The following is a 25,824-nucleotide window of genomic DNA, read 5'->3' on the forward strand; positions in this document are numbered from 1 at the left end:
CCCAAGGCACAGCACTTTTTTGAGCATTGACCTCAGTAGAAGGGCTGCTGCTGTGAATTTTACACCTCTCCCGCTTAGCGGAGAGTGGGGTGTGGTAGAGGACATCTCCCCGAACGTGTGGGTATGTCCAGATAGTTGCCTCGCGGAGGCCTCTTTGTCCAGTGTCCATTCTGCGTCCGGAAACGGTACTTTTTGTCAGCCTTGACCACAGTAGAAGGGCTGCTGCTGTGAATTTTACACCTCTCCCGCTTAGCGGAGAGTGGGGTGTGGTAGAGGACATCTCCCCGAACACGTGGGTATGTCCAGATAGTTGCCTCGCGGAGCCGTCTTTTGTCCAGTGTCCATTCTGGGTCCGGAAACGGTACTTTTTGTCAGCCTTGACCACAGTCTGTGAATTTTACACCTCTCCCGCTTAGCGGAGAGTGGGGTGTGGTAGAGGACATCTCCCCGAACGTGTGGGTATGTCCAGATAGTTGCCTCGCGGAGGCCTCTTTGTCCAGTGTCCATTCTGCGTCCGGAAACGGTACTTTTTGTCAGCCTTGACCACAGTAGAAGGGCTGCTGCTGTGAATTTTACACCTCTTCCGCTTAGCGGAGAGTGGGGTGTGGTAGAGGACATCTCCCCGAACGTGTGGGTATGTCCAGATAGTTGCCTCGCGGAGGCCTCTTTGTCCAGTGTCCATTCTGGGTCCGGAAACGGTACTTTTTGTCAGCCTTGACCACAGTCGAAGGGCTGCTGCTGTGAATTTTACACCTCTCCCGCTTAGCGGAGAGTGGGGTGTGGTAGAGGACATCTCCCCGAACGCGTGGGTATGTCCAGATAGTTGCCTCGCGGAGCCGTCTTTTGTCCAGTGTCCATTCTGGGTCCGGAAACGGTACTTTTTGTCAGCCTTGACCCCAGTAGAAGGTCTGCTGCTGTGAATTTTACACCTCTCCCGCTTAGCGGAGAGTGGGGTGTGGTACAGGACATCTCCCCGAACGCGTGGGTATGTCCAGATAGTTGCCTCGCGGAGCCGTCTTTTGTCCAGTGTCCACTTTATAAAGTCCATGCACTCCAGTGAATAGCATTTATCCATTTAGATAACTTTATTATTATTATTATAATGATTTAATTACTTATTTTTACACAGAAACATAATGTGTGTCTTATAGCATCATATAGCATCATTTAAATGCTTAATTTGTAGTTTTAATGTGCAAATTAAACTTTTTTTCAATACTCTAGAGGGTACTCTTATTTTGAAGAGATCGTCCACCGGAAGCCTTAAATCTGTTCATTAGATCTGTTCACTAGACGCTGCCCTTTTTACGGGTACTAAGGTTTTAGTTCCGACATAGTGGAGTGGGAAGAGTTTAAAGCATTGCGGACTGGCACTGCTGCTGCCCAACATGAACACCGTGTCTCGACATACTGTCCCTTATTATCGTAAAGTCGGGTAGTGTACACTGTTTATTTTTTTCACCGAGGAGCCATGTGTGTCTGACTGTCTGACTACGTACGTCGCCTCATCTAAAAACAAAAGGGAACTAGGGAAGCCTGATGTATGATTCGCCGTACGATGTGTCGCATGTTAAAAAAATAGCTGATCTGCAAGCTCACAACGTGTCGCAACACGTTGTGAGCTAGTAGATTGGTTATTTAAATACAAAATAATACAAAATCTAAATATTGCTTTGATGCTCATATCATATTATCCTTAAGTTGTTAACTTGTTTTTATTATAATATGCATTCCATAGGGCTGGACCACACATGGACCTAGATTTTAGCAAATTTATATATTTTTAATAATGGGATGAATCTACAACAAGAGCCATTCTAGGGCTAAATCTAGAGTTGCAATACCCTCCATTGACTCCCCACTCATCCAATAAATATTGTTTTGCTATAAGTTATTCATCCCTCTTTTATCCATCCGGCGAGACGGGTCGCCACATTTTAGGAGCACCAAGCAACTCCTCCAGGTGCTCCTCTGAGTACTAGACCAAAAAAGTTGTGTGCAGCCCTGATCATTAACATTGGCTACGTTTACATGAAGGGTGATCATTCCGAATAAATACTTTCGAATAAAATACATCCGATGTAATGTTTTTTGCCGTGAGTTTACATGGGAAATGGTCATTCCGAATGAGTGTTTATATGGAGAAGTGATTGAAGACATGATACATGTTAATTCACGTGAAACTACGCCATCTGTTGGACATCATTGTGACTGTCTCAACAATACAAATATATTACAGACGAAAGACGATACTTTGAAATCCCATAATTTCATTCCGCAGTAGCTTTGAGGCTGCTGGTTGGATATGGACGGGCAAATATGTTTACCGTCTTTTTTTTCCCCCAACCGCTGCGGCTCCGCTTCTCCGCTGGGAAGGTGATCATCTCGTTTTTATTTGTACTTTATTATTTATCTACAGCACGGCCAGGGCACGCAACACACTGATTATTATTGTATCGGGTCGCTCCTTATTTTTGAGAGAGAGAGAGAGACCGTTGAACACACACACACACAGATCAGGGTTATCGTTGTCATCTGCTGCTGCTCCACGTTTTTTTGTGGATTTCGGATCTGAAAAAAGGAACGAAATAACGCGCTCTATGTGCAAACTCCTCGGCGCGCCTTGGATATGAGCGCCTTGGAGCATGCTCAGAAAGACCAGAATGAACTTACATCCGAATTAGTGTATACATGAGTCCAATTTTCTTTCAATCGCATTGTACATCGGAGTAATCCGGCCAGTGACATCGGAATGGTTTTTAGATCGCATTGAGCGTTTTCATTCGGATGTAAGTTTTTGTAGGTGTTTACATAACAACTTTTAATAGGATTGAAATTCTATTCGGAATGAAAAGGGGATTTAACTGCTCATGTAAACGTAGCCACTGACTCTGTTTGACCAGAATGGAACAGAGCCTCCATTAGCATCATTAACACTGACTCTGTCTGACCCCCTCCCCCCCTCCCCCCTCCCCCCCTCAGTCCTACAAGAAGTCGTCGGAGCTCACGCTCCACAAGAAGGTGCATTTCGGCGAGGACGGCTACGCCTGCGGCGACTGCGGCAAGCCCTGCAAGACGCTGACGCTGCTCAAGTACCACCGCCGCACGCACACGGGCGAGACGCCCTACGTGTGCCGCGAGTGCGGCGCGCGCTTCGCCCAGACCAAGGCCCTGCAGAAGCACCAGCTGTCTCACGAGGACACGGAGGCGGACGGCGACGCCCAGGCTCTGCAGAAACGGCCGCCGGCGTCTCGCGGCGCCTCGGAGGGACCCGGCGACGCGCCGCCCAAGAAAAAAGGTTTGACTCCGCCGCCGTCTCGCCCTGAACACATTTCACCCCCACTGACGTAGGTTTACGTCACTGAGGTAAACTTACTGACCTGAGATCAGATTCTGAAAATGTCAGTCGTTCTTCGATTATTCAAAAATAGCAGACCTACAAGCTCGTATCGCGCCACTCGGTGGCGCGATATGAGCTTGTAGATCTGCTATTTTTCAATAGCTAAAGCATAACATGATGCCGACACCAACAGGGGTGCCCGGTCAGAATGGGTTAATCACTGGCGCAGCGGTCGTGCTGACGGCATCACTTCAATATGGCGGCAACGCTTTGCCTACTATGTAAACGCCTCAAACACGCACGTGAACGGTCATGCACGGTCACGCGTGCACGTGCACACATGCGCCCTTACATTCTGAATGAATATGTTACTAATCTCTGCTTTGATCCATTCACAAGTATGATAAATAAATAAGGAATATGAGAGTAGAATAGGATTAAAACAAAGTTATTGTTTTGTACAGTGTGACTTTTTAATGTTTTTTTAAAGCAACCGGAAGTTACGTCATCACAAATTGTGCATTTCAACCGTCAGTTGGTTCATCACGCCCCATATATGGTCATGCCTCGTGACATCACGTGATGTCATCAACATTACGTCCTTGGAGACCATCAATATTGGCCAGCAACTCTACATCTCACCTCAAACCCTTAGATTTCCATATACGGAGCTGACCTGTTCTGACATTCCATATGTTGATCTGACCCCCCCCCCCCATTTCAAAGCGCCAGCGCTCACCCAGCAGTATGCTGTCACCCAGGCGGAATGCGTTCTTGCCCTCAGACGTCTTACTGGTTTATATGTTCTCTTTTCATATTGTGTGAAATGTTGTGGTCGCTCGCGGACGACGTCCTCTCCTGTCTTTCTCTTCCCAGCCATAAAGTACCCGTGTTCCAGTTCCACGTGCAAGGCGGTCTTCCGCACAGCCAGGGGGCGCTGTCGCCACATGAAGAACAAGCATGGCACCGTGGCGGAGGAGAGCCTCCGGGCCGGTGTGGTAACATCCACCATAACGCCCATCTCCATCTGCCAGCCCTCCCCGCTGCAGGTTAGTGGTAGCCTGGCCCAGCCAGCGTGGCTTCTGGTCTAGAGGGGCGGGTAGCCTGGCCCAGCCAGCGTGGCTTCTGGTCTAGAGGGGCGGGTAGCCTGGCCCAGCCAGCGTGGCTTCTGGTCTAGAGGGGCGGGTAGCCTGGCCCAGCCAGCGTGGCTTCTGGTCTAGAGGGGCGGGTAGCCTGGCCCAGCCAGCGTGGCTTCTGGTCTAGAGGGGCAGGTAGCTGGTCTAGAGGGGCGGGTAGCCTGGCCCAGCCAGCGTGGGTTCCGGTCTAGAGGGGCGGGTAGCCTGGCCCAGCCAGCGTGGGTTCTGGTCTAGAGGGGCAGGTAGCCTGGCCCAGCCAGCGTGGGTTCTGGTCTAGAGGGGCAGGTAGCCTGGCCCAGCCAGCGTGGCTTCTGGTCTAGAGGGGCAGGTAGCCTGGCCCAGCCAGCGTGGCTTCTGGTCTAGAGGGGCAGGTAGCCTGGCCCAGCCAGCGTGGCTTCTGGTCTAGAGCAGGGGTTCCCAACCTTTTTTGGACCAGGTACCCCTTTTGCGGTAGATATTTTTCCAGGTACCCCCTCATCCTCGCAACACAGATAACAATATATTTACAACCACAAGCAGTGTTTCCTGCAGGAAAAAGCTTTGGCATGGTGCTGGGCGCAGGCCGCAGGGGGGCCTTCTTGCGTCGAACATTTTGATTAATTAATTAATTTGATTCAATAATTAATGAATAAGATGAATAAATTAAGATTGATTTGTATTATTGCTCTTGTATTGCTATTGGAGACACTGGGGGGACACTGGGCAGGCACTGGGGAGGCACTGGGGAGACACTGGGGAGACACTGGGGAGACACTCAGGGAGGCACTGGGGAGACACTGGGGAGACACTGGGGAGACACTCGGGAGGCACTCAGGGAGGCACTGGGGAGGCACTCGGGGGGGACACTGGGGAGGCACTCAGGGGGACACTGGGGAGGCACTGAGTGGACACTGGGGAGGCACTGGGAAGGCACTGAGGGGACACTGGGGAGGCACTGGGGAGACACTGGGGAGGCACTGGGGAGACACTGGGGAGGCACTGGGGAGACACTGGGGAGGCACTGGGAAGGCACTGGGGAGGCACTGGGGAGACACTGGGGAGACACTGGGGAGGCACTGGGAAGGCACTGCGGAGGCACTGGGGAGACACTGGGGAGACACTGGGGAGCATGGGGAGGCACTCGGCTGGTCACTGGGGAGGCACTCAGGGGGACACTGGGAAGGCACTGGGGAGACACTGGGGAGACACTGGGGAGGCACTGGGGAGACACTGGGGAGACACTGGGGAGCATGGGGAGGCACTCAGGGGGACACTGGGGAGCATGGGGAGGCACTCAGGGGGACACTGGGGAGACACTGGGGAGGCACTGGGGAGGCACTGGGGAGACACTGGGGAGACACTGGGGAGGCACTCAGGGGGACACTGGGGAGGCACTGGGGAGGCACTGGGGAAGCACTGAGGGGACACTGCAGGAGGCACTGGGAAGGCACTGGGGAGGCACTGGGGAGAAACTGCAGCCAAATTTATTTACCATTTACTGGGCAGACACTGGGGAGGCACTGGGCAGACACTGCAGGGAAGACACTGGGGTGGCACTTGGGGAGGCACTGGGGGGGTACTGGACATTTCATATCACACACACACACACCATGATTCACAAGCCCCCTTTTTTTTTTTTTTTGAGGGGGCTTGGGTACCCCCTGGCTATGCGTCGCGTACCCCTAGGGGTCCGCGGACCCCACGTTGGGAACCGCTGGTCTAGAGGGGCAGGTAGCCTGGCCCAGCCAGCGTGGCTTCTGGTGTAGAGGGGCGGGTAGCTGGTCTAGAGGGGCGGGTAGCCTGGCCCAGCCAGCGTGGGTTCTGGTCTAGAGGGGCGGGTAGCCTGGCCCAGCCAGCGTGGGTTCTGGTCTAGAGGGGCGGGTAGCCTGGCCCAGCCAGCGTGGCTTCTGGTCTAGAGGGGCAGGTAGCCTGGCCCAGCCAGCGTGGCTTCTGGTCTAGAGGGGCGGGTAGCCTGGCCCAGCCAGCGTGGTTTCTGGTCTAGAGGGGCGGGTAGCCGACCGGGAACCAGGCGTTGAGTCCATGGGTCCTCCAGAAGGTTTAACTCATTGTGGTATCCTCTAGGTAGAGTCCATGGGTCCTCTCCAGAAGGTTTAACTCATTGTGGTATCATATCTCTAGGTAGAGTCCATGGGTCTTCTCATTGTAATCATATCTCTAGGTAGAGCCCATGGGTCCTCTCCAGAAGGTTTAACTCATTGTGGTATCATGTCTCTAGGTAGAGCCCATGGGTCCTCTCCAGAAGGTTTAACTCATTGTGGTATCATATCTCTAGGTAGAGTCCATGGGTCCTGATATTAAATGATATCATATCTCTAGGTAGAGTCCATGGGTCTTGACTATTCTCATTGTAATATTATTAGGGCTGTCAATCGATTCAAATATTTAATCTGATTAATCGCATGATTGTCCATAGTTAACTGTGATTAATCGCAAATTAATCGCATATTTTTTATCCGTTCTAAATATACCTTAAATCAGTGGTTTTCAAGATTTTTCATATCAAGGCCCATTCTTTATTCTGCATTTGAGCCACGGAAACACCATTTGATGACATTTAGCCTTCCAGACCCAAACTAAAGAACTGTATTGATGTTGGCCAATGGTACCATTCCGAGAGATAACAGGCCATGTTGATCAAAATAACATGTTTTCTAAGTTTTCTAATTGTGTAGACTCACTGGGAGAGAGAGAGAGGGGGAGAGAGGCGGGGCTCACTGACTGCCTGCATTCACATGCATGCGTCTCTCAACCATTCTGTCAAACTTCACAGTGCGTTAATTGCACATTAAAAAAATTAGTGCCGTTAAAAGGATTGTGAGTTAACTAGTTAATAGTGCGTTAACTTTGACAGCCCTAAATAATATCTCTAGGTAGAGTCCATGGGTCCTCTCCAGAAGGTTTAACTCATTGTGGTATCATGTCTCTAGGTAGAGTCCATGGGTCCTCTCCAGAAGGTTTAACTCATTGTGGTATCATGTCTCTAGGTAGAGTCCATGGGTCCTCTCCAGAAGGTTTAACTCATTGTGGTATCATGTCTCTAGGTAGAGTCCATGGGTCCTCTCCAGAAGGTTTAACTCATTGTGGTATCATGTCTCTAGGTAGAGTCCATGGGTCCTCTCCAGAAGGTTTAACTCATTGTGGTATCATGTCTCTAGGTAGAGTCCATGGGTCCTCTCCAGAAGGTTTAACTCATTGTGGTATCATGTCTCTAGGTAGAGTCCATGGGTCCTCTCCAGAAGGTTTAACTCATTGTGGTATCATGTCTCTAGGTAGAGTCCATGGGTCCTCTCCAGAAGGTTTAACTCATTGTGGTATCATGTCTCTAGGTAGAGTCCATGGGTCCTCTCCAGAAGGTTTAACTCATTGTGGTATCATGTCTCTAGGTAGAGTCCATGGGTCCTCTCCAGAAGGTTTAACTCATTGTGGTATCATGTCTCTAGGTAGAGTCCATGGGTCCTCTCCAGAAGGTTTAACTCATTGTGGTATCATGTCTCTAGGTAGAGTCCATGGGTCCTCTCCAGAAGGTTTAACTCATTGTGGTATCATGTCTCTAGGTAGAGTCCATGGGTCCTCTCCAGAAGGTTTAACTCATTGTGGTATCATGTCTCTAGGTAGAGTCCATGGGTCCTCTCCAGAAGGTTTAACTCATTGTGGTATCATGTCTCCAGGTAGAGTCCATGGGTCCTCTCCAGAAGGTTTAACTCATTGTGGTATCATGTCTCTAGGTAGAGTCCATGGGTCCTCTCCAGAAGGTTTAACTCATTGTGGTATCATGTCTCTAGGTAGAGTCCATGGGTCCTCTCCAGAAGGTTTAACTCATTGTGGTATCATGTCTCTAGGTAGTGTCCATGGGTCCTCTCCAGAAGGTTTAACTCATTGTGGTATCCTCTAGGTAGAGTCCATGGGTCCTCTCCAGAAGGTTTAACTCATTGTGGTATCATGTCTCTAGGTAGAGTCCATGGGTCCTCTCCAGAAGGTTTAACTCATTGTGGTATCATGTCTCTAGGTAGAGTCCATGGGTCCTCTCCAGAAGGTTTAACTCATTGTGGTATCATGTCTCTAGGTAGAGTCCATGGGTCCTCTCCAGAAGGTTTAACTCATTGTGGTATCATGTCTCTAGGTAGAGTCCATGGGTCCTCTCCAGAAGGTTTAACTCATTGTGGTATCCTCTAGGTAGAGTCCATGGGTCCTCTCCAGAAGGTTTAACTCATTGTGGTATCATGTCTCTAGGTAGAGTCCATGGGTCCTCTCCAGAAGGTTTAACTCATTGTGGTATCATGTCTCTAGGTAGAGTCCATGGGTCCTCTCCAGAAGGTTTAACTCATTGTGGTATCCTCTAGGTAGAGTCCATGGGTCCTCTCCAGAAGGTTTAACTCCTTGTGGTATCCTCTAGGTAGAGTCCATGGGTCCTCTCCAGAAGGTTTAACTCATTGTGGTATCATGTCTCTAGGTAGTGTCCATGGGTCCTCTCCAGAAGGTTTAACTCATTGTGGTATCATGTCTCTAGGTAGAGTCCATGGGTCCTCTCCAGAAGGTTTAACTCATTGTGGTATCCTCTAGGTAGAGTCCATGGGTCCTCTCCAGAAGGTTTAACTCATTGTGGTATCATGTCTCTAGGTAGAGTCCATGGGTCCTCTCCAGAAGGTTTAACTCATTGTGGTCTCCTCTAGGTAGAGTCCATGGGTCCTCTCCAGAAGGTTTAACTCATTGTGGTATCCTCTAGGTAGAGTCCATGGGTCCTCTCCAGAAGGTTTAACTCATTGTGGTATCCTCTAGGTAGAGTCCATGGGTCCTCTCCAGAAGGTTTAACTCATTGTGGTATCATGTCTCTAGGTAGAGTCCATGGGTCCTCTCCAGAAGGTTTAACTCATTGTGGTATCATGTCTCTAGGTAGAGTCCATGGGTCCTCTCCAGAAGGTTTAACTCATTGTGGTATCATGTCTCTAGGTAGAGTCCATGGGTCCTCTCCAGAAGGTTTAACTCATTGTGGTATCATGTCTCTAGGTAGAGTCCATGGGTCCTCTCCAGAAGGTTTAACTCATTGTGGTATCATGTCTCTAGGTAGAGTCCATGGGTCCTCTCCAGAAGGTTTAACTCCTTGTGGTATCATGTCTCTAGGTAGAGTCCATGGGTCCTCTCCAGAAGGTTTAACTCCTTGTGGTATCATGTCTCTAGGTAGAGTCCATGGGTCCTCTCCAGAAGGTTTAACTCATTGTGGTATCATGTCTCTAGGTAGAGTCCATGGGTCCTCTCCAGAAGGTTTAACTCATTGTGGTATCCTCTAGGTAGAGTCCATGGGTCCTCTCCAGAAGGTTTAACTCATTGTGGTATCATGTCTCTAGGTAGAGTCCATGGGTCCTCTCCAGAAGGTTTAACTCATTGTGGTATCATGTCTCTAGGTAGAGTCCATGGGTCCTCTCCAGAAGGTTTAACTCATTGTGGTATCATGTCTCTAGGTAGAGTCCATGGGTCCTCTCCAGAAGGTTTAACTCATTGTGGTATCATGTCTCTAGGTAGAGTCCATGGGTCCTCTCCAGAAGGTTTAACTCATTGTGGTATCCTCTAGGTAGAGTCCATGGGTCCTCTCCAGAAGGTTTAACTCATTGTGGTATCATGTCTCTAGGTAGAGTCCATGGGTCCTCTCCAGAAGGTTTAACTCATTGTGGTATCCTCTAGGTAGAGTCCATGGGTCCTCTCCAGAAGGTTTAACTCCTTGTGGTATCCTCTAGGTAGAGTCCATGGGTCCTCTCCAGAAGGTTTAACTCATTGTGGTATCATGTCTCTAGGTAGAGTCCATGGGTCCTCTCCAGAAGGTTTAACTCATTGTGGTATCCTCTAGGTAGAGTCCATGGGTCCTCTCCAGAAGGTTTAACTCATTGTGGTATCATGTCTCTAGGTAGAGTCCATGGGTCCTCTCCAGAAGGTTTAACTCATTGTGGTATCATGTCTCTAGGTAGAGTCCATGGGTCCTCTCCAGAAGGTTTAACTCATTGTGGTATCATGTCTCTAGGTAGAGTCCATGGGTCCTCTCCAGAAGGTTTAACTCATTGTGGTATCATGTCTCTAGGTAGAGTCCATGGGTCCTCTCCAGAAGGTTTAACTCATTGTGGTATCATGTCTCTAGGTAGAGTCCATGGGTCCTCTCCAGAAGGTTTAACTCATTGTGGTCTCCTCTAGGTAGAGTCCATGGGTCCTCTCCAGAAGGTTTAACTCATTGTGGTATCCTCTAGGTAGAGTCCATGGGTCCTCTCCAGAAGGTTTAACTCATTGTGGTATCCTCTAGGTAGAGTCCATGGGTCCTCTCCAGAAGGTTTAACTCATTGTGGTATCATGTCTCTAGGTAGAGTCCATGGGTCCTCTCCAGAAGGTTTAACTCATTGTGGTATCATGTCTCTAGGTAGAGTCCATGGGTCCTCTCCAGAAGGTTTAACTCATTGTGGTATCATGTCTCTAGGTAGAGTCCATGGGTCCTCTCCAGAAGGTTTAACTCATTGTGGTATCATGTCTCTAGGTAGAGTCCATGGGTCCTCTCCAGAAGGTTTAACTCATTGTGGTATCATGTCTCTAGGTAGAGTCCATGGGTCCTCTCCAGAAGGTTTAACTCATTGTGGTATCATGTCTCTAGGTAGAGTCCATGGGTCCTCTCCAGAAGGTTTAACTCATTGTGGTATCATGTCTCTAGGTAGAGTCCATGGGTCCTCTCCAGAAGGTTTAACTCATTGTGGTATCATGTCTCTAGGTAGAGTCCATGGGTCCTCTCCAGAAGGTTTAACTCATTGTGGTATCATGTCTCTAGGTAGAGTCCATGGGTCCTCTCCAGAAGGTTTAACTCATTGTGGTATCATGTCTCTAGGTAGAGTCCATGGGTCCTCTCCAGAAGGTTTAACTCATTGTGGTATCATGTCTCTAGGTAGAGTCCATGGGTCCTCTCCAGAAGGTTTAACTCATTGTGGTATCATGTCTCTAGGTAGAGTCCATGGGTCCTCTCCAGAAGGTTTAACTCATTGTGGTATCATGTCTCTAGGTAGAGTCCATGGGTCCTCTCCAGAAGGTTTAACTCATTGTGGTATCATGTCTCTAGGTAGAGTCCATGGGTCCTCTCCAGAAGGTTTAACTCATTGTGGTATCATGTCTCTAGGTAGAGTCCATGGGTCCTCTCCAGAAGGTTTAACTCATTGTGGTATCATGTCTCTAGGTAGAGTCCATGGGTCCTCTCCAGAAGGTTTAACTCATTGTGGTATCATGTCTCTAGGTAGAGTCCATGGGTCCTCTCCAGAAGGTTTAACTCATTGTGGTATCATGTCTCTAGGTAGAGCCCATGGGTCCTCTCCAGAAGGTTTAACTCATTGTGGTATCCTCTAGGTAGAGTCCATGGGTCCTCTCCAGAAGGTGGACTCCCAGATGGACACGGCTCTCATCTGCAGGCTCATCCAGTCCATGGGGAACGTGCACAGAGTCAACCAGGTGGTGGTGCTGGGCCAGGTGGCCACGCCCCCGCTGGCTCCGCCTCTGAGCGCGCCACAGAGGGAGGGAGCGTCCGTAAACGTGAACATCACCACCACCACCCTGCCACAGGTAAACGTGAACATCACCACCACAGGTGACTCTAGGATGGGAGGATGTTTGTTTCCGTTTGTTTTCCCCTCTTGTTTGTATTATCATTTCTTCTTTAACTATTTTACCGCCATCACCGCCATCTGGTTGCTGAATTGATACTCGTAGAACGCCACCATCCACTACAATGTTAAGTTTGCCTTTGTTTGTGAAAAGCAGGCGTTGACACTATACTGTCATGTTTTACTTTCCCAAAAGGTCATGCCCACTTGCCCTGAAAAGTAAACCGTCCATTATGAAAATGATAGGTTACGCTTGTAGTAACTGCCATGTGGTGATACCGACGGTCCCTTTTGAAAACCAGAATGAGTGCAACTGCTAGTGGTAAAAAGGTAGCATTGCTATTCATGAATAGGCAATAATATTTAATGAAAACAGAATGCCCGTCAGGCAACCTGGAAGCAAACTCCACTTGCCCGAACGTTTTGTTTACTTGCCACGGACAGTCGTGCAGCCGTTAGAGTCGACTCCTGGAATAGGATATAGGCAAAATAAGCCATTCTGGCTTTGGCTTCAGCCTACTAAACCTTTTCACTGGCTTCAGCCTACTAAACCTTTTCACTGGCTACAGCCTACTAAACCTTTTCACTGGCTACAGCCTACTAAACCTTTTCACTGGCTACAGCCTGCTAAACCTTTTCACTGGCTTCAGCCTACTAAACCTTTTCACTGGCTACAGCCTACTAAACCTTTTCACTGGCTTCAGCCTACTGAACCTTTTCACTGGCTTCAGCCTACTAAACCTTTTCACTGGCTACAGCCTACTAAACCTTTTCACTGGCTACAGCCTGCTAAACCTTTTCACTGGCTTCAGCCTACTAAACCTTTTCACTGGCTACAGCCTACTAAACCTTTTCACTGGCTTCAGCCTACTGAACCTTTTCACTGGCTACAGCCTACTAAACCTTTTCACTGGCTACAGCCTACTGAACCTTTTCACTGGCTTCAGCCTACTGAACCTTTTCACTGGCTACAGCCTGCTAAACCTTTTCACTGGCTTCAGCCTACTAAACCTTTTCACTGGCTTCAGCCTACTAAACCTTTTTTGGGGGAAAACAATATGAAATGTACATACATTTAACACCCCAATCGCCCAGGACGTGGTTCACCGTCCTTTCTATTAGTAGCGCCCAGGACAAAGTTTTATCCAAAATACAACGTTTATTGATATGAAAACCGATCGCTCCACAGCCTAGGAGCGCCTGTTGCACAATCATCGATGTCGCAACTACTGTGATGATTGCTATTATCGTTTATGGATGATATCGCTTGGCGTGATTTCAACTTTTGCCACAATAATCGTCCCTACAGGTGACCGAGCTGTCTGGAACGATGGCGATGGGACCGGAACCGGGCCGGGACCCGTGCGACCCGTCTCTAGAGCACACCATCATCCTGGAGCCCATAACGCCGGACGGCCAGCTCATCAACCCTGCGTTTCGGCTGACGGCGCTCGTCTCGGAGCCGTCGGAGCTGATGCTCCTGGGGCAGCCGGGCGCCGGGTCGGCTCCGCTGGACGCGGCGGGTCGGCGCCATGCTGCCGACCCCGAGCAGACGGTCATCTTAGAGCTGACCTCTGTGCTCACGCCCACGGCACCGTTCCACCGCGTCCCTCCCGAAGCCGCCGCCTCGTTGATACCCACCGACGAACTGGAGGACGGCCACCGGGGCGGGACGGGTCCCGAGGAGAGCCCGGCGTCGGTCCCACCGCCTCTCATCCCTACCATTCAGCTGGACCTGGACCAGCAGGACCTCTCCACCTGCACCTTCATGACAGCGGAGACACCCAACCTCCCCGGGGACTCCCAAACTCATCCCGAAGCAATGACGTCGATGCCAAACCTCTCTGGGGACTCCCAAACTCATCCCGAAGCAGGGACGTTGATGCCAAACCTCTCTGGGGAATCCCAAACTCATCCCGAAGCAAGGACGTTGATGCCAAACCTCCCCGGGGAATCTCACCAAGCGGAGACGACACTGAACCTCGCAGGAGAATCCCAAACCAACCCTGAAATGCAGAATCTCGACTCAGCGGGTTCTAAGATGCCATCGGAGAGAATCGATCGCGTGGCCTCTGCGAAGGAGAGCGTTCCGCTGGAAGAAGAATCGCGCAAGATAAACCACGTCGAAACGTCTGTGAAAGAACTGCTGGACAGCGGGGGAAGGCAGGAGCAGTCGCACAAACTGTCTGAACTAGCAGAGGCTGAAAAACCAACGCAGGCCAAGCAGGCGGACCACCAGGCCTCGGTCGCGCCTGTCAACGTCATGTCGGCTCAGGAACTGGTGAAGGTGCGTAAAAGAAAGACCCAGCTGGCTGGACCCATGTACAGCGACTACTACTGGCTCAGTGAGCAGCCTATCAAACGGCAGAGAACCAAGAAGTCCGTCCTGGTCGTTAAGTTTGGCCCCAAAAAGAAGGAGAAGCGGAAGAAGGGGCCCGGGGCCCCTGGGGAGGATATGTCGCCTGAACCGTCGGAGAAAAAGGCCGCTCTCAAAAAGAAGGGAGGGAAAACCAAAAAGGCCTTGTTGTCGGAGCACGATTCACAGCTGGAGCAAATGAAAGAGGATTCAATAACTAAGAAATTGAAGAGACAAAAAGATTCAATCGGTGAGGACGAAACGGAACGAATAAGTCAAGGAGAAAGCACTCACAGTCCAGTAGTGAAGAAGAAAAAGCAACAGAAAGCCGTGCAAAAAGATTGGATCGGTGAGGGCGAAACGGAGCAAATAACTCCAGAAGAAAGCGCGGACTCTCCAGCGGTCAAGAAGAAGAAGCAACAGAAGAACGTGCAAAAAGAGTGGATCAGTGACGCCGCCGTGGACGAACGGAGTCCAGTGGAGAGCGCGGACATTCCAGCGGTCAAGAAGAAGAAACGACAGAGAACGCCGCAGAAGGATTTGGCCAATGGCGACTGCACGACGGACCAAACGGTCCAGGAAGAAAGCGCAGACACCGCGGGCGCGGTTAAGAAGCAACCGAGGAAAACAAAGGCCAGGAAAACCCGAGACGCAAAGCCGACGAAGAAGGGTCCGAAGGGAAACCGGCGCCGCGAGGAGGAGACGGAGGCCGGGTCGGAGACGAGCCTGGCGTCGGAGACGAGCCCGGCGTCGTCCGCAGACCAGCAGATAAAGCGAGACGCCCTGCTCCTTCTCCGAGGCCACAAGCAACCTCTGCTCAAGGTTTACAAGCTGGATCCTTCAAAGGCAGCGTGCGGGACGTCGGACGCCCCTCTCCATGACCCCGTGACCCCCACGGAGCCCCAGGAGACGCCGGACGCCCCTCTCCATGACCCCGTGACCCGGACGGAGCCCCACGAGACTAACGCACAAACGCACCCGCCTCCGGACGAGCTTGCAGCAGGTCAGTGGTGGGAAGAAACTAATATAAGAACGCTTTGCTCAAGAACCGCATCTAAGTTAATTTTTTTAGGTATACTTAAACAATTCTTTTCATGCTTTTTATATTCCACTACAGCTCAGAGATACATTTACTTGATTATAAGTATATAACTAGGTTCAAAATGTGTAGTGGAAAAAGTGGCACTCCAAAAATAATTAAGGGGTGCGAGACTGGCTGAAGATACAGTATATACATTTTGACCATTTGAAAATAGCAGATCTACAAGCTCACAAGTGTGACACATTGTGAGCTTGTAGATCTGCTATTTTCAAAAGATTTGTATAAATTTTTATTTTGGGTTTTGACGTCTCTTCCGTTTCCAGGCAGAGGGAAGGGGAAAGGAGGCCGGCCCAAAAAGAACCAGAAGCGACTGACCCTGTTGGCCTCCCGTCCCGTGGCCACGCCCATGGCCCAATTAAGCCCCGCTCCTAAGCCCAAGGCGGCCAGGAAGCGCAGAAACCCCAACGTGGAGACGGAGGGCGTCATCACCTCCAGGTACCACTAGGGGTCGGCCAAAAAGACCCATTTCATGGATACACGCATCGCCATTTTTAACGGCACACTATTGATCGAAAAATGATTCGATAGAAATAGGGGTGCAATATGCATTGAGAGGGGCCAGACTTAATCTGCTTGGGACGTTCTTATTTTTTTATTGACCCTTTACACGAGAACGCACACTTTATGAAAACGCTATAATGTCGCTAGGTGGCGGTAACGGGCTGCCACATAGACCACTCACCCACGTACAAGAAGAAGAACCGGGCAGATCCCCCTTCACACAACCTGCTGCCTGCCTGCTTTCACAGACAGGCTGACAGGCAGCCCAGAGCATGCGGGCAGAGCGCGCCACGGGATGGTTATATATGTTATAATACATTAGGCTACATAAACGCTGCTGCCGCGCCTGCCGCCTGTCACAATTCATTTTATTTACATCATGGTTTTACATTCACCACCATCGCTGATGAGCTCCTGTGTCTCCACCTGCTGTCTCCTGTGTCTCCACCTGCTGTCTCCTGTGTCTCCACCTCCTGTCCTCTGTGTCTCCACCTCCTGTCCTCTGTGTCTCCACCTCCTGTCCTCTGTGTCTCCACCTCCTGTCCTCTGTGTCTCCACCTCCTGTCCTCTGTGTCTCCACCTGCTGTCCTCTGTGTCTTCACCTCCTGTCCTCTGTGTCTTCACCTCCTGTCCTCTGTGTCTTCACCTCCTGTCCTCTGTGTCTCCACCTCCTGTCCTCTGTGTCTTCACCTCCTGTCCTCTGTGTCTCCACCTCCTGTCCTCTGTGTCTCCACCTCCTGTCCCCTGTGTCTCCACCTCCTGTCCTCTGTGTCTCCACCTCCTGTCCCCTGTGTCTCCACCTCCTGTCCTCTGTGTCTCCACCTCCTGTCCTCTGTGTCTCCACCTCCTGTCCTCTGTGTCTTCACCTCCTGTCCTCTGTGTCTTCACCTCCTGTCCCCTGTGTCTCCACCTCCTGTCCTCTGTGTCTCCACCTCCTGTCCTCTGTGTCTCCACCTCCTGTCCTCTGTGTCTCCACCTCCTGTCCTCTGTGTCTCCACCTCCTGTCCTCTGTGTCTCCACCTCCTGTCCCCTGTGTCTTCACCTCCTGTCCTCTGTGTCTTCACCTCCTGTCCTCTGTGTCTCCACCTCCTGTCCTCTGTGTCTCCACCTCCTGTCCTCTGTGTCTCCACCTCCTGTCCTCTGTGTCTCCACCTCCTGTCCTCTGTGTCTTCACCTCCTGTCCTCTGTGTCTCCACCTCCTGTCCTCTGTGTCTCCACCTCCTGTCCTCTGTGTCTCCACCTCCTGTCCTCTGTGTCTCCACCTCCTGTCCTCTGTGTCTCCACCTCCTGTCCTCTGTGTCTCCACCTGCTGTCTCCTGTGTCTCCACCTCCTGTCCCCTGTGTCTCCACCTCCTGTCCTCTGTGTCTCCACCTCCTGTCCTCTGTGTCTTCACCTCCTGTCCTCTGTGTCTTCACCTCCTGTCCCCTGTGTCTCCACCTCCTGTCCTCTGTGTCTCCACCTCCTGTCCTCTGTGTCTCCACCTCCTGTCCTCTGTGTCTCCACCTCCTGTCCTCTGTGTCTCCACCTCCTGTCCTCTGTGTCTCCACCTCCTGTCCTCTGTGTCTCCACCTCCTGTCCTCTGTGTCTCCACCTCCTGTCCTCTGTGTCTCCACCTCCTGTCCTCTGTGTCTCCACCTCCTGTCCTCTGTGTCTCCACCTCCTGTCCTCTGTGTCTCCACCTCCTGTCCTCTGTGTCTCCACCTCCTGTCCTCTGTGTCTCCACCTCCTGTCCTCTGTGTCTCCACCTCCTGTCCTCTGTGTCTCCACCTCCTGTCCTCTGTGTCTCCACCTCCTGTCCTCTGTGTCTCCACCTCCTGTCCTCTGTGTCTCCACCTCCTGTCCTCTGTGTCTCCACCTCCTGTCCTCTGTGTCTCCACCTCCTGTCCTCTGTGTCTCCACCTCCTGTCCTCTGTGTCTTCACCTCCTGTCCTCTGTGTCTCCACCTCCTGTCCTCTGTGTCTCCACCTCCTGTCCTCTGTGTCTTCACCTCCTGTCCTCTGTGTCTCCACCTGCTGTCCTCTGTGTCTTCACCTCCTGTCCTCTGTGTCTCCACCTCCTGTCCTCTGTGTCTCCACCTCCTGTCCTCTGTGTCTCCACCTCCTGTCCTCTGTGTCTCCACCTCCTGTCCTCTGTGTCTCCACCTCCTGTCCTCTGTGTCTCCACCTCCTGTCCTCTGTGTCTCCACCTCCTGTCCTCTGTGTCTCCACCTCCTGTCCTCTGTGTCTCCACCTCCTGTCCTCTGTGTCTCCACCTCCTGTCCCCTGTGTCTCCACCTCCTGTCCCCTGTGTCTCCACCTCCTGTCCTCTGTGTCTCCACCTCCTGTCCTCTGTGTCTCCACCTCCTGTCCTCTGTGTCTTCACCTCCTGTCCCCTGTGTCTTCACCTCCTGTCCCCTGTGTCTTCACCTCCTGTCCTCTGTGTCTTCACCTCCTGTCCTCTGTGTCTCCACCTCCTGTCCCCTGTGTCTTCACCTCCTGTCCTCTGTGTCTCCACCTCCTGTCCTCTGTGTCTCCACCTCCTGTCCTCTGTGTCTCCACCTCCTGTCCTCTGTGTCTTCACCTCCTGTCCTCTGTGTCTCCACCTCCTGTCCTCTGTGTCTGCACCTCCTGTCCTCTGTGTCTCCACCTCCTGTCCTCTGTGTCTCCACCTCCTGTCCTCTGTGTCTCCACCTCCTGTCCTCTGTGTCTCCATCTCCTGTCCTCTGTGTCTCCACCTCCTGTCCTCTGTGTCTCCACCTCCTGTCCTCTGTGTCTCCACCTCCTGTCCCCTGTGTCTCCACCTCCTGTCCTCTGTGTCTCCACCTCCTGTCCTCTGTGTCTCCACCTCCTGTCCTCTGTGTCTCCACCTCCTGTCCCCTGTGTCTCCACCTCCTGTCCTCTGTGTCTCCACCTCCTGTCCTCTGTGTCTCCACCTCCTGTCCCCTGTGTCTCCACCTCCTGTCCTCTGTGTCTCCACCTCCTGTCCTCTGTGTCTCCACCTCCTGTCCTCTGTGTCTCCACCTCCTGTCCTCTGTGTCTCCACCTCCTGTCCCCTGTGTCTCCACCTCCTGTCCTCTGTGTCTCCACCTCCTGTCCTCTGTGTCTCCACCTCCTGTCCCCTGTGTCTCCACCTCCTGTCCTCTGTGTCTCCACCTCCTGTCCTCTGTGTCTCCACCTCCTGTCCTCTGTGTCTCCACCTCCTGTCCTCTGTGTCTCCCAGGCATTCTCTGGAGTGTAAGGAGTGCGGGGAGAGGTTCTCCGAGGTGTCCACCCTGCAGCTCCACAAGGCCAGCATGCACGTGGTGGAGAGTCCTGGTCTCACCTACACCAACGGGAACGTCTTCGAGGGACTGTCCTCTCACATGCATCTATGTCCGGCTCCCGCCGCCGCGTCAGGTCGGCTGCTCTTCTGTTTGGTTTCATTTTTAGGGATGTGCCGATGAGACATTTTGGGCCGATATTACGATATTACCGATATTACCGATGTCAATGTGATCTCATTGTGAAATGTAAAAAGTTAGAATAATCTTTGTCCATTCTGAACAATACAGATTTATGCCTTGTATTTAATATTTTGAGGTGGTAGATCTGTTATCTCTCCCTCTCTCTCTCTGCCCCCCTCCAATTTATTCCTAAAATAAAATAAAACTATGACTAATGGAGCCTTTGCTCAAAAATAACTCCACCCAACAATTTAGGCATTTAGCAGACGCTCTTAATACAGAACGATTTACATTAAGCAAGAACAAAAAAACATACATAAAAAGTAGTTATCGTGAAACATACGTAAGCTAAAAACGTAACCGTGGAATATCAATATAATGGAACTATGCATGTATATACTTTATAGTGCTATCTCTACATAAAAAATGCTACAAGTCTACAATGTCATGTCCTCTTGTCTCCAGACGGGGGCGCCGACGGCGCGATGAACGCGGCCGCTTCGGACTGGGACACGTCGGAGGCGGATGCGGGCGAGGCGGGTTCGGCGGGCGTCGGGGGCGTGGTCTCCTTCCCCGACCTCAACGTGTCGCCCTCGCTGAGCGCCGTCCCGGGCGCCGACGGAGGAGGACACCCGTTAGCCGTTAGCGTAGCCGCGGCCCAGGGCGGAGGCGGACACCCGTTAGCCGTTAGCGTAGCCGCGGCCCAGGGCGGAGGCGGACACCCGTTAGCCGTTAGCGTAGCCGCGGCCCAGGGCCGCCGGGGCCTCCAGAGCCTCACCCCCCCGCCCGCTCTCTCTCCAGGTAAACGGTGGCAACGGTTAACACATTCAGGCTGACTTTAATGATTGATTTAATTACAGATAATTGTGATTTAATTACAGGTCCAGATAATTGTGATTTAATTACAGATAATTGTGATTTAATTACAGATAATTGTGACTTAATTACATATAATTGTGATTTAATTTAATTACAGACAATTGTGATTGAATTACAGATAATTGTGATTTAATTACAGGTCCATATCATTGTGATTGAATTACAGATAATTGTGATTTAATTACAGGTCCAGATAATTGTGATTTAATTACAGATAATTGTGATTTAATTACAGGTCCAGATAATTGTGATTTAATTACAGATAATTGTGATTTAATTACAGATAATTGTGACTTAATTACATATAATTGTGATTTAATTTAATTACAGACAATTGTGATTGAATTACAGATAATTGTGATTTAATTACAGGTCCATATCATTGTGATTTAATTACAGTTAATTGTGATTTAATTACAGGTCCAGATAATTGTGATTTAATTACAGATAATTGTGATTTAATTACAGGGCCAGATAATTTCATTTAATTACAGTGATTTAATTACAGGTCCATTTCTGTTTGCCTGGGGCAGATATGACAAATATAAAATAAATTATTACTTACTAATTATACTTACTATTCATTATTTTTATACTTAAAAATGCTTTACGACGCTTTGTAAGCTGCGCGGTGTAAGCTTGTAGATCTGTTGTTTTTTCAGCTTTATAAAAAAAAAAATCTATGAAAATCTTTCAACATGGAAACGATTATGACGAAAAATAATTAGCGATAATCTCAAGTAACTTTGGATTGTAAGACTGAGTAGTAGACCGTCCTCTCTCTCTCTCTCCAGGCTCTCTGAATCACATCCAGACCGTGGGATCATCGCCTCCGCGGCCTCTCCCGGGCGGCGGGGGGGAAGAGGGCAGAGCGGGGCGTCGGAGGAATAGCGGGCGAGACGGCCCCGAGGACGGTTCGATGCCGGCCCGACCCGCGGGCCCCGAGGCGGTCCACCACCACGACGGCGCCGAGGAAGACGACGTGAAGGACGACCTGCTGCTGGAGGTGGACGTGGTCACCGTGGGCGATCAAAACGAGAGGGAGGAAGAGCCGTCTGTGGCGGAACACGGCTGCTCCAGGTACGGTGGATTCAGGCCTCTAGAGCGCCCCCTATAGAGCGCCGTGGTCCCGCCCCCCTTTCAGAACGACGAGTGGCCCAGGAAATGAATCCCAATGCATTTTTCCCATAGGCATTTCTTAAATTATTTATTTAACCCATTCTGGGCGGGAACCCCTATTGCAGGGTTCCCCAATAGGCGGCCCGCGGGCCATTTGCGGCCCACAGAGCGCCCCCTTGTGGCCCATGAAAGAATTTCCACAAAAAAAATGTTTTTTTTTTTCTTTTTTTTTAAAGGGTCCCAGATATAAATGGCATTAAATGGGGGTCAGTAGCCTATGCATGTCAAACTGGGCACCCTTTTCAAATGGGGTCTTGCCCTGAAAATGAATTTTCAGGGCAAGACCTCGACCTCGCGCGTGCAGACTCGGCCCCCAGCCTGGTACGCTAGTCAAAATATGGCCCTTGAGGAAAATTAATTGGGGAACCCTGCCCTATTGGTATCTTACCCCCTCAGGCCGGGAACCCATATTCGGGTTCCGTACGTATGTACAGTATAATTTTTTTTTGATGCTGCTATATAAATATTTGAAGTTTTTCAGAAACCTTAGGTCAGGATTTAGAGACGTTTTTAGAATCGGCCTTAGGCCTAAATGGGTTAAAGACCTTTTAAGCGTCGTACGAAGCCAACTCTTGTCGTGACAAATCATGACAACACACACAATATTTTGGACCAAACAAATAATCACAAAGAAGAAAAACAACAAAAAAAGTGTCGTTTTTTTCTACTTTCTAATTCTTTGTTTGGCCCGAAATATTCTGTGTGTTGTCATGATTGGTCACGACAAGAGTTGGCTTCTTACGACGCTTAAAAGGTCTTTAAATAAGAAAATTAAGAAAAGCCTATGGGAAAAATGCATTGGGATTCATTTCCTGGGCCACTCGTTGTTCTGAAAGGGGGAGGGACTGCGACGCTCTATAGAACGCCGCGGTCCCGCCCCCAACAAGATCCCGCCCCCGACGAGGTCCCGCCCCCGACGAGGGGCCCAGAAGAGGGTAAGGCCTCTAGAGCGTCGCAGTCCCTCCCCCTTTCAGAATGACGAGTGGCCCAGGAAATGAATCCCAATGCATTTGTCCCATAGGCAGGGCTCCAGCGTGCGACCTATTAGGTCGCATATGCGACTTAATTTCTTATGGTGATACTTAAAATTTAATGAGGTCGCACCGGTGATACTTGGAAATGTGCGGAAAAAAGAAAGAAAAACGATCCGTTTATTTATTTATTTTTACTCCGTCTCAACACTGAGGCACGGGCACCGGGCGGCTATTAGTAGTGCGATAATAAAGTATTACTTTCTTTTGGCTCAATCGAATCCCCTCTCTCTCTCTCTCTCTGCCTGCCTGCAAAGTCAATGCAAAGACGATAATTGCGCAAACAGGCGCAGCGCGACCTGCCGCGGTACAAACTGGACGAACCGAGGCGAATATATATTCAGGTCTGAACGCAGTTTATCCGACACAAATTAACTAATCTTTCTCAGCTGTACAATTTCACTGGAGCGCAGCGCGCATATCTAACTGCATGATGATCAGTCATGATCTACACAGACAGCCGACTCCCGACCATAGACTGTAAGCTCCCGACCCAAACAATAAGTGAGGAGGTAAACTTGTTGTTTGATTAAACATATAATGTGCCACGAAAAATAGCTTCCAAAGCTTGTTATGTTTGCATCGAGGAGGTAGCCTGTGTCCATACATGATGATCGGCCAACAAAATACATTAATCTCCCTCCCAGTGAGTGAAGAGCACTGATGCCTGATTTATTCTTCGTCGTACAAAGTGTGTGCTGAAAATGGCTGATCTACAAGCTCACAACGCGTCGCGTCCGCGACATGTTGTGAGCTTGTAAATCAGCTATTTTCAGCATGCGGAGATATGCAGGCTCTGAGAGCATTTAGAAACTTTTGCCTTCAAAATAAAAGTATGCAGCTTTCACAACTTGGCCAACTTGGCCCATGAAGACAAGGAAAAGGATTAAGAATTCGGTGGCATTTCACATTGCAAAAGATTTTTTCCAAAATGTAAAAATATTATAATAAGGAATTCATTTGGATAATCGTAATGGGATATTGTACAAATTGTCACTTTATTAATCCCAAAGGTTTGGGCTGCATTTAATTTTCAACACAAAACCTTAAACTGACTTTCTGTGTGTGGAATATAAATATTGCCTAGACTGAGTGACTTTGTGTTGGGTTCAAACCATCTACAGTGTTTTGAAGTATAACCAGGTAGGTTGCTGTTTTTCACACAGTGACCTTTGTAGGGGGGTTTTTATGATTCAAACCTTTAATGGTGGAAACCACTACAAAAATAAATGGCGCCCTATGTGGGGGCACGATAAGATCATGTAATAATACCACGCTATACAAATAAAAAAATGGTGCTACCTAATTTCTGGTGGCGCTACCAAATGAAAAGGTAGGTGGCACCAGTGCTACCTGTGAAAAAGTTAGTCTGGAGCCCTGCCCATAGGCATTTCTAAAAAAAATGTATTTAAAGACCTTTTAAGCGTCGTACGAAGCCAACTCTTTTCGTGACAAATCATGACAACAAACACAATTTTTTGACCAAACAAATAATTACAAAGAAGAAGAAAAACTAAAAAAGTGTTGTAACCTGCCGTTTTTTTCTACTTTCTAATTCTTTGTTTGGCCCGAAATATTGTGTGTGTTGTCATGATTTGTCACGACAAGAGTTGGCTTCTTACGACGCTTAAAAGGTCTTTAAAGCGCAAATAACATGCATTTTAAAACTGTTTTTAATATTTAATAATCATATTGTCCATGTCCCTCAAAGTTATTTCTAATGGTTTGAGCCTCAATCACCACTCTGATATAACCAGGCCTTGTCAATTCTTTCTGGACTTTGAAAGCAGTTTTAGCTGCAGTACCACAATGTCTTGAGGTGGAGAGGGTGCTGATATGCAGATTATTTAATATTTGAGTTATTATAATACTCATGCTAGATAAAACCAGGCTTGTTTCCATTCCATGCCAGCTTGGAAAATCAACAAAGGTGGACATTGTAAACAAAGTGGAAATGCAAATTTGCAACTGAAGACTGAAGAAGAGGAGGAATTATACAAAGTAGGGTGACATTGATGACATCACGATGAGGCCAAAATCAGTCGAGCTGTTTCTGAGAGCAATTTCCATTAAAACACCCATATGACATGAAGGCCTGATTGTTCAAAATTGGTTATTTGTGGGGATAGAAAACACATACAGTATAGGAGCCCCAAAAACGTTGAATTTTATGTTATAGGTCCTTTAAATAAGAAAATTAAGAAAAGCCTATGGGGAAAATGCATTGGGATTCATTCATATCGCGCCACGGGCTTGTAGGTCTGCTATTTTTGAACGACTGACATAGAAACATAGCTTTTTCAGAAAACTGTCGGGATGTAGAAGACATTTTTAGAATCTGATCTCAGGTCAGAATGGAAAACTGTCAGGATGTAGAAGAACATTTTTAGAATCTGATCTCAGGTCAGAGTGGGTTAAAAAGACTTATGACTAAAATAACCTAAAAACTAAATGGTGTTCCAGGAGCGAGTCGGTGGGCGGGCCCTCGGAGATGAACTCCACCTCCCAGACTGCATCCTGCTCCATGGGGGGGGGCCAGCCCGACGTCAAGGAGGAGGAGGAGGAGACGGCCCTGCAGCAGAGCCCCGCCCCCGCCCCGGACGCCATGCGGGGGGCGGGGCTGAGGGGCGGGGCCCGGGGGAGGAGAGGAGGAGGGCGTCAGAAGAGGAACGGCGTGGCGCGGAGGAGCGTCGATGACGCACACACCGCCAAGGGAGGAGCCCAGGTGGAATGTCAGGTGACTGACTGATTGATGATTGATGATTGATTGATTGATTGATTGACTGATTGATGATTGATTGATTGATTGATTGATTGATTGACTGATTGATTGATTGATTGATTGATTGATTGATTGATTGATTGATTGATTGATTGATTGATTGATTGATTGATTGATTGATTGATTGATTGATTGACTGATTGATTGATCACATTGCATATTGTTGCTGTTGGGCAGAAACACTTTAGTCGAGCAGTGAAAATAGTCGATCTGCAATGTGACGCTTTGTGTGTGTGTGTGTGTGTGTGTGTGTGTGTGTGTGTGTGTGTGTGTGTGTGTGTGTGTGTGTGTGTGTGTGTGTGTGTGTGTGTGTGTGTGTGTGTGTGTGTGTGTGTGTGTGTGTGTGTGTGTGTGTGTGTGTGTGTGTGTGTGTGTGTGTGTGTGTGTGTGTGTGTACGATACATAGTTGACGATACGATTCATGGACCATATTGGTTCATTATGCCGATCCGATTCAATGATTTGAAATCGATACAGTAA

General features: G+C 49.4%; 2 protein-coding genes across 2 annotated transcripts in view; both read left to right on the plus strand.

The window, feature by feature from the left end:
- The window catches only part of znf576.2 (zinc finger protein 576, tandem duplicate 2), a 104,702-nt gene that overhangs the window by 29,592 nt on the left and 49,286 nt on the right, over positions 1-25,824 (plus strand). The gene's annotated exons all lie outside the window — the stretch shown is intronic.
- znf576.1 (zinc finger protein 576, tandem duplicate 1) overlaps positions 1-25,824 on the plus strand; it is a gene marked incomplete at both ends in the record, with an annotated part of 62,960 nt that overhangs the window by 14,420 nt on the left and 22,716 nt on the right. The window contains 9 exons of the mRNA XM_083761296.1: positions 2,983-3,298; positions 4,217-4,389; positions 11,839-12,051; positions 13,402-15,451; positions 15,814-15,985; positions 19,251-19,426; positions 19,939-20,274; positions 21,147-21,432; positions 25,026-25,299. Of these exons, the coding sequence (XP_083617422.1) occupies positions 2,983-3,298; positions 4,217-4,389; positions 11,839-12,051; positions 13,402-15,451; positions 15,814-15,985; positions 19,251-19,426; positions 19,939-20,274; positions 21,147-21,432; positions 25,026-25,299 (3,996 nt within the window). The remainder of the gene's footprint in view (positions 1-2,982; positions 3,299-4,216; positions 4,390-11,838; positions 12,052-13,401; positions 15,452-15,813; positions 15,986-19,250; positions 19,427-19,938; positions 20,275-21,146; positions 21,433-25,025; positions 25,300-25,824) is intronic.

Source organism: Protomyctophum parallelum (genome assembly GCF_964188405.1).
Source record: "Protomyctophum parallelum genome assembly, chromosome: 3".
Classification (NCBI taxonomy): Eukaryota; Metazoa; Chordata; class Actinopteri; order Myctophiformes; family Myctophidae; genus Protomyctophum; species Protomyctophum parallelum.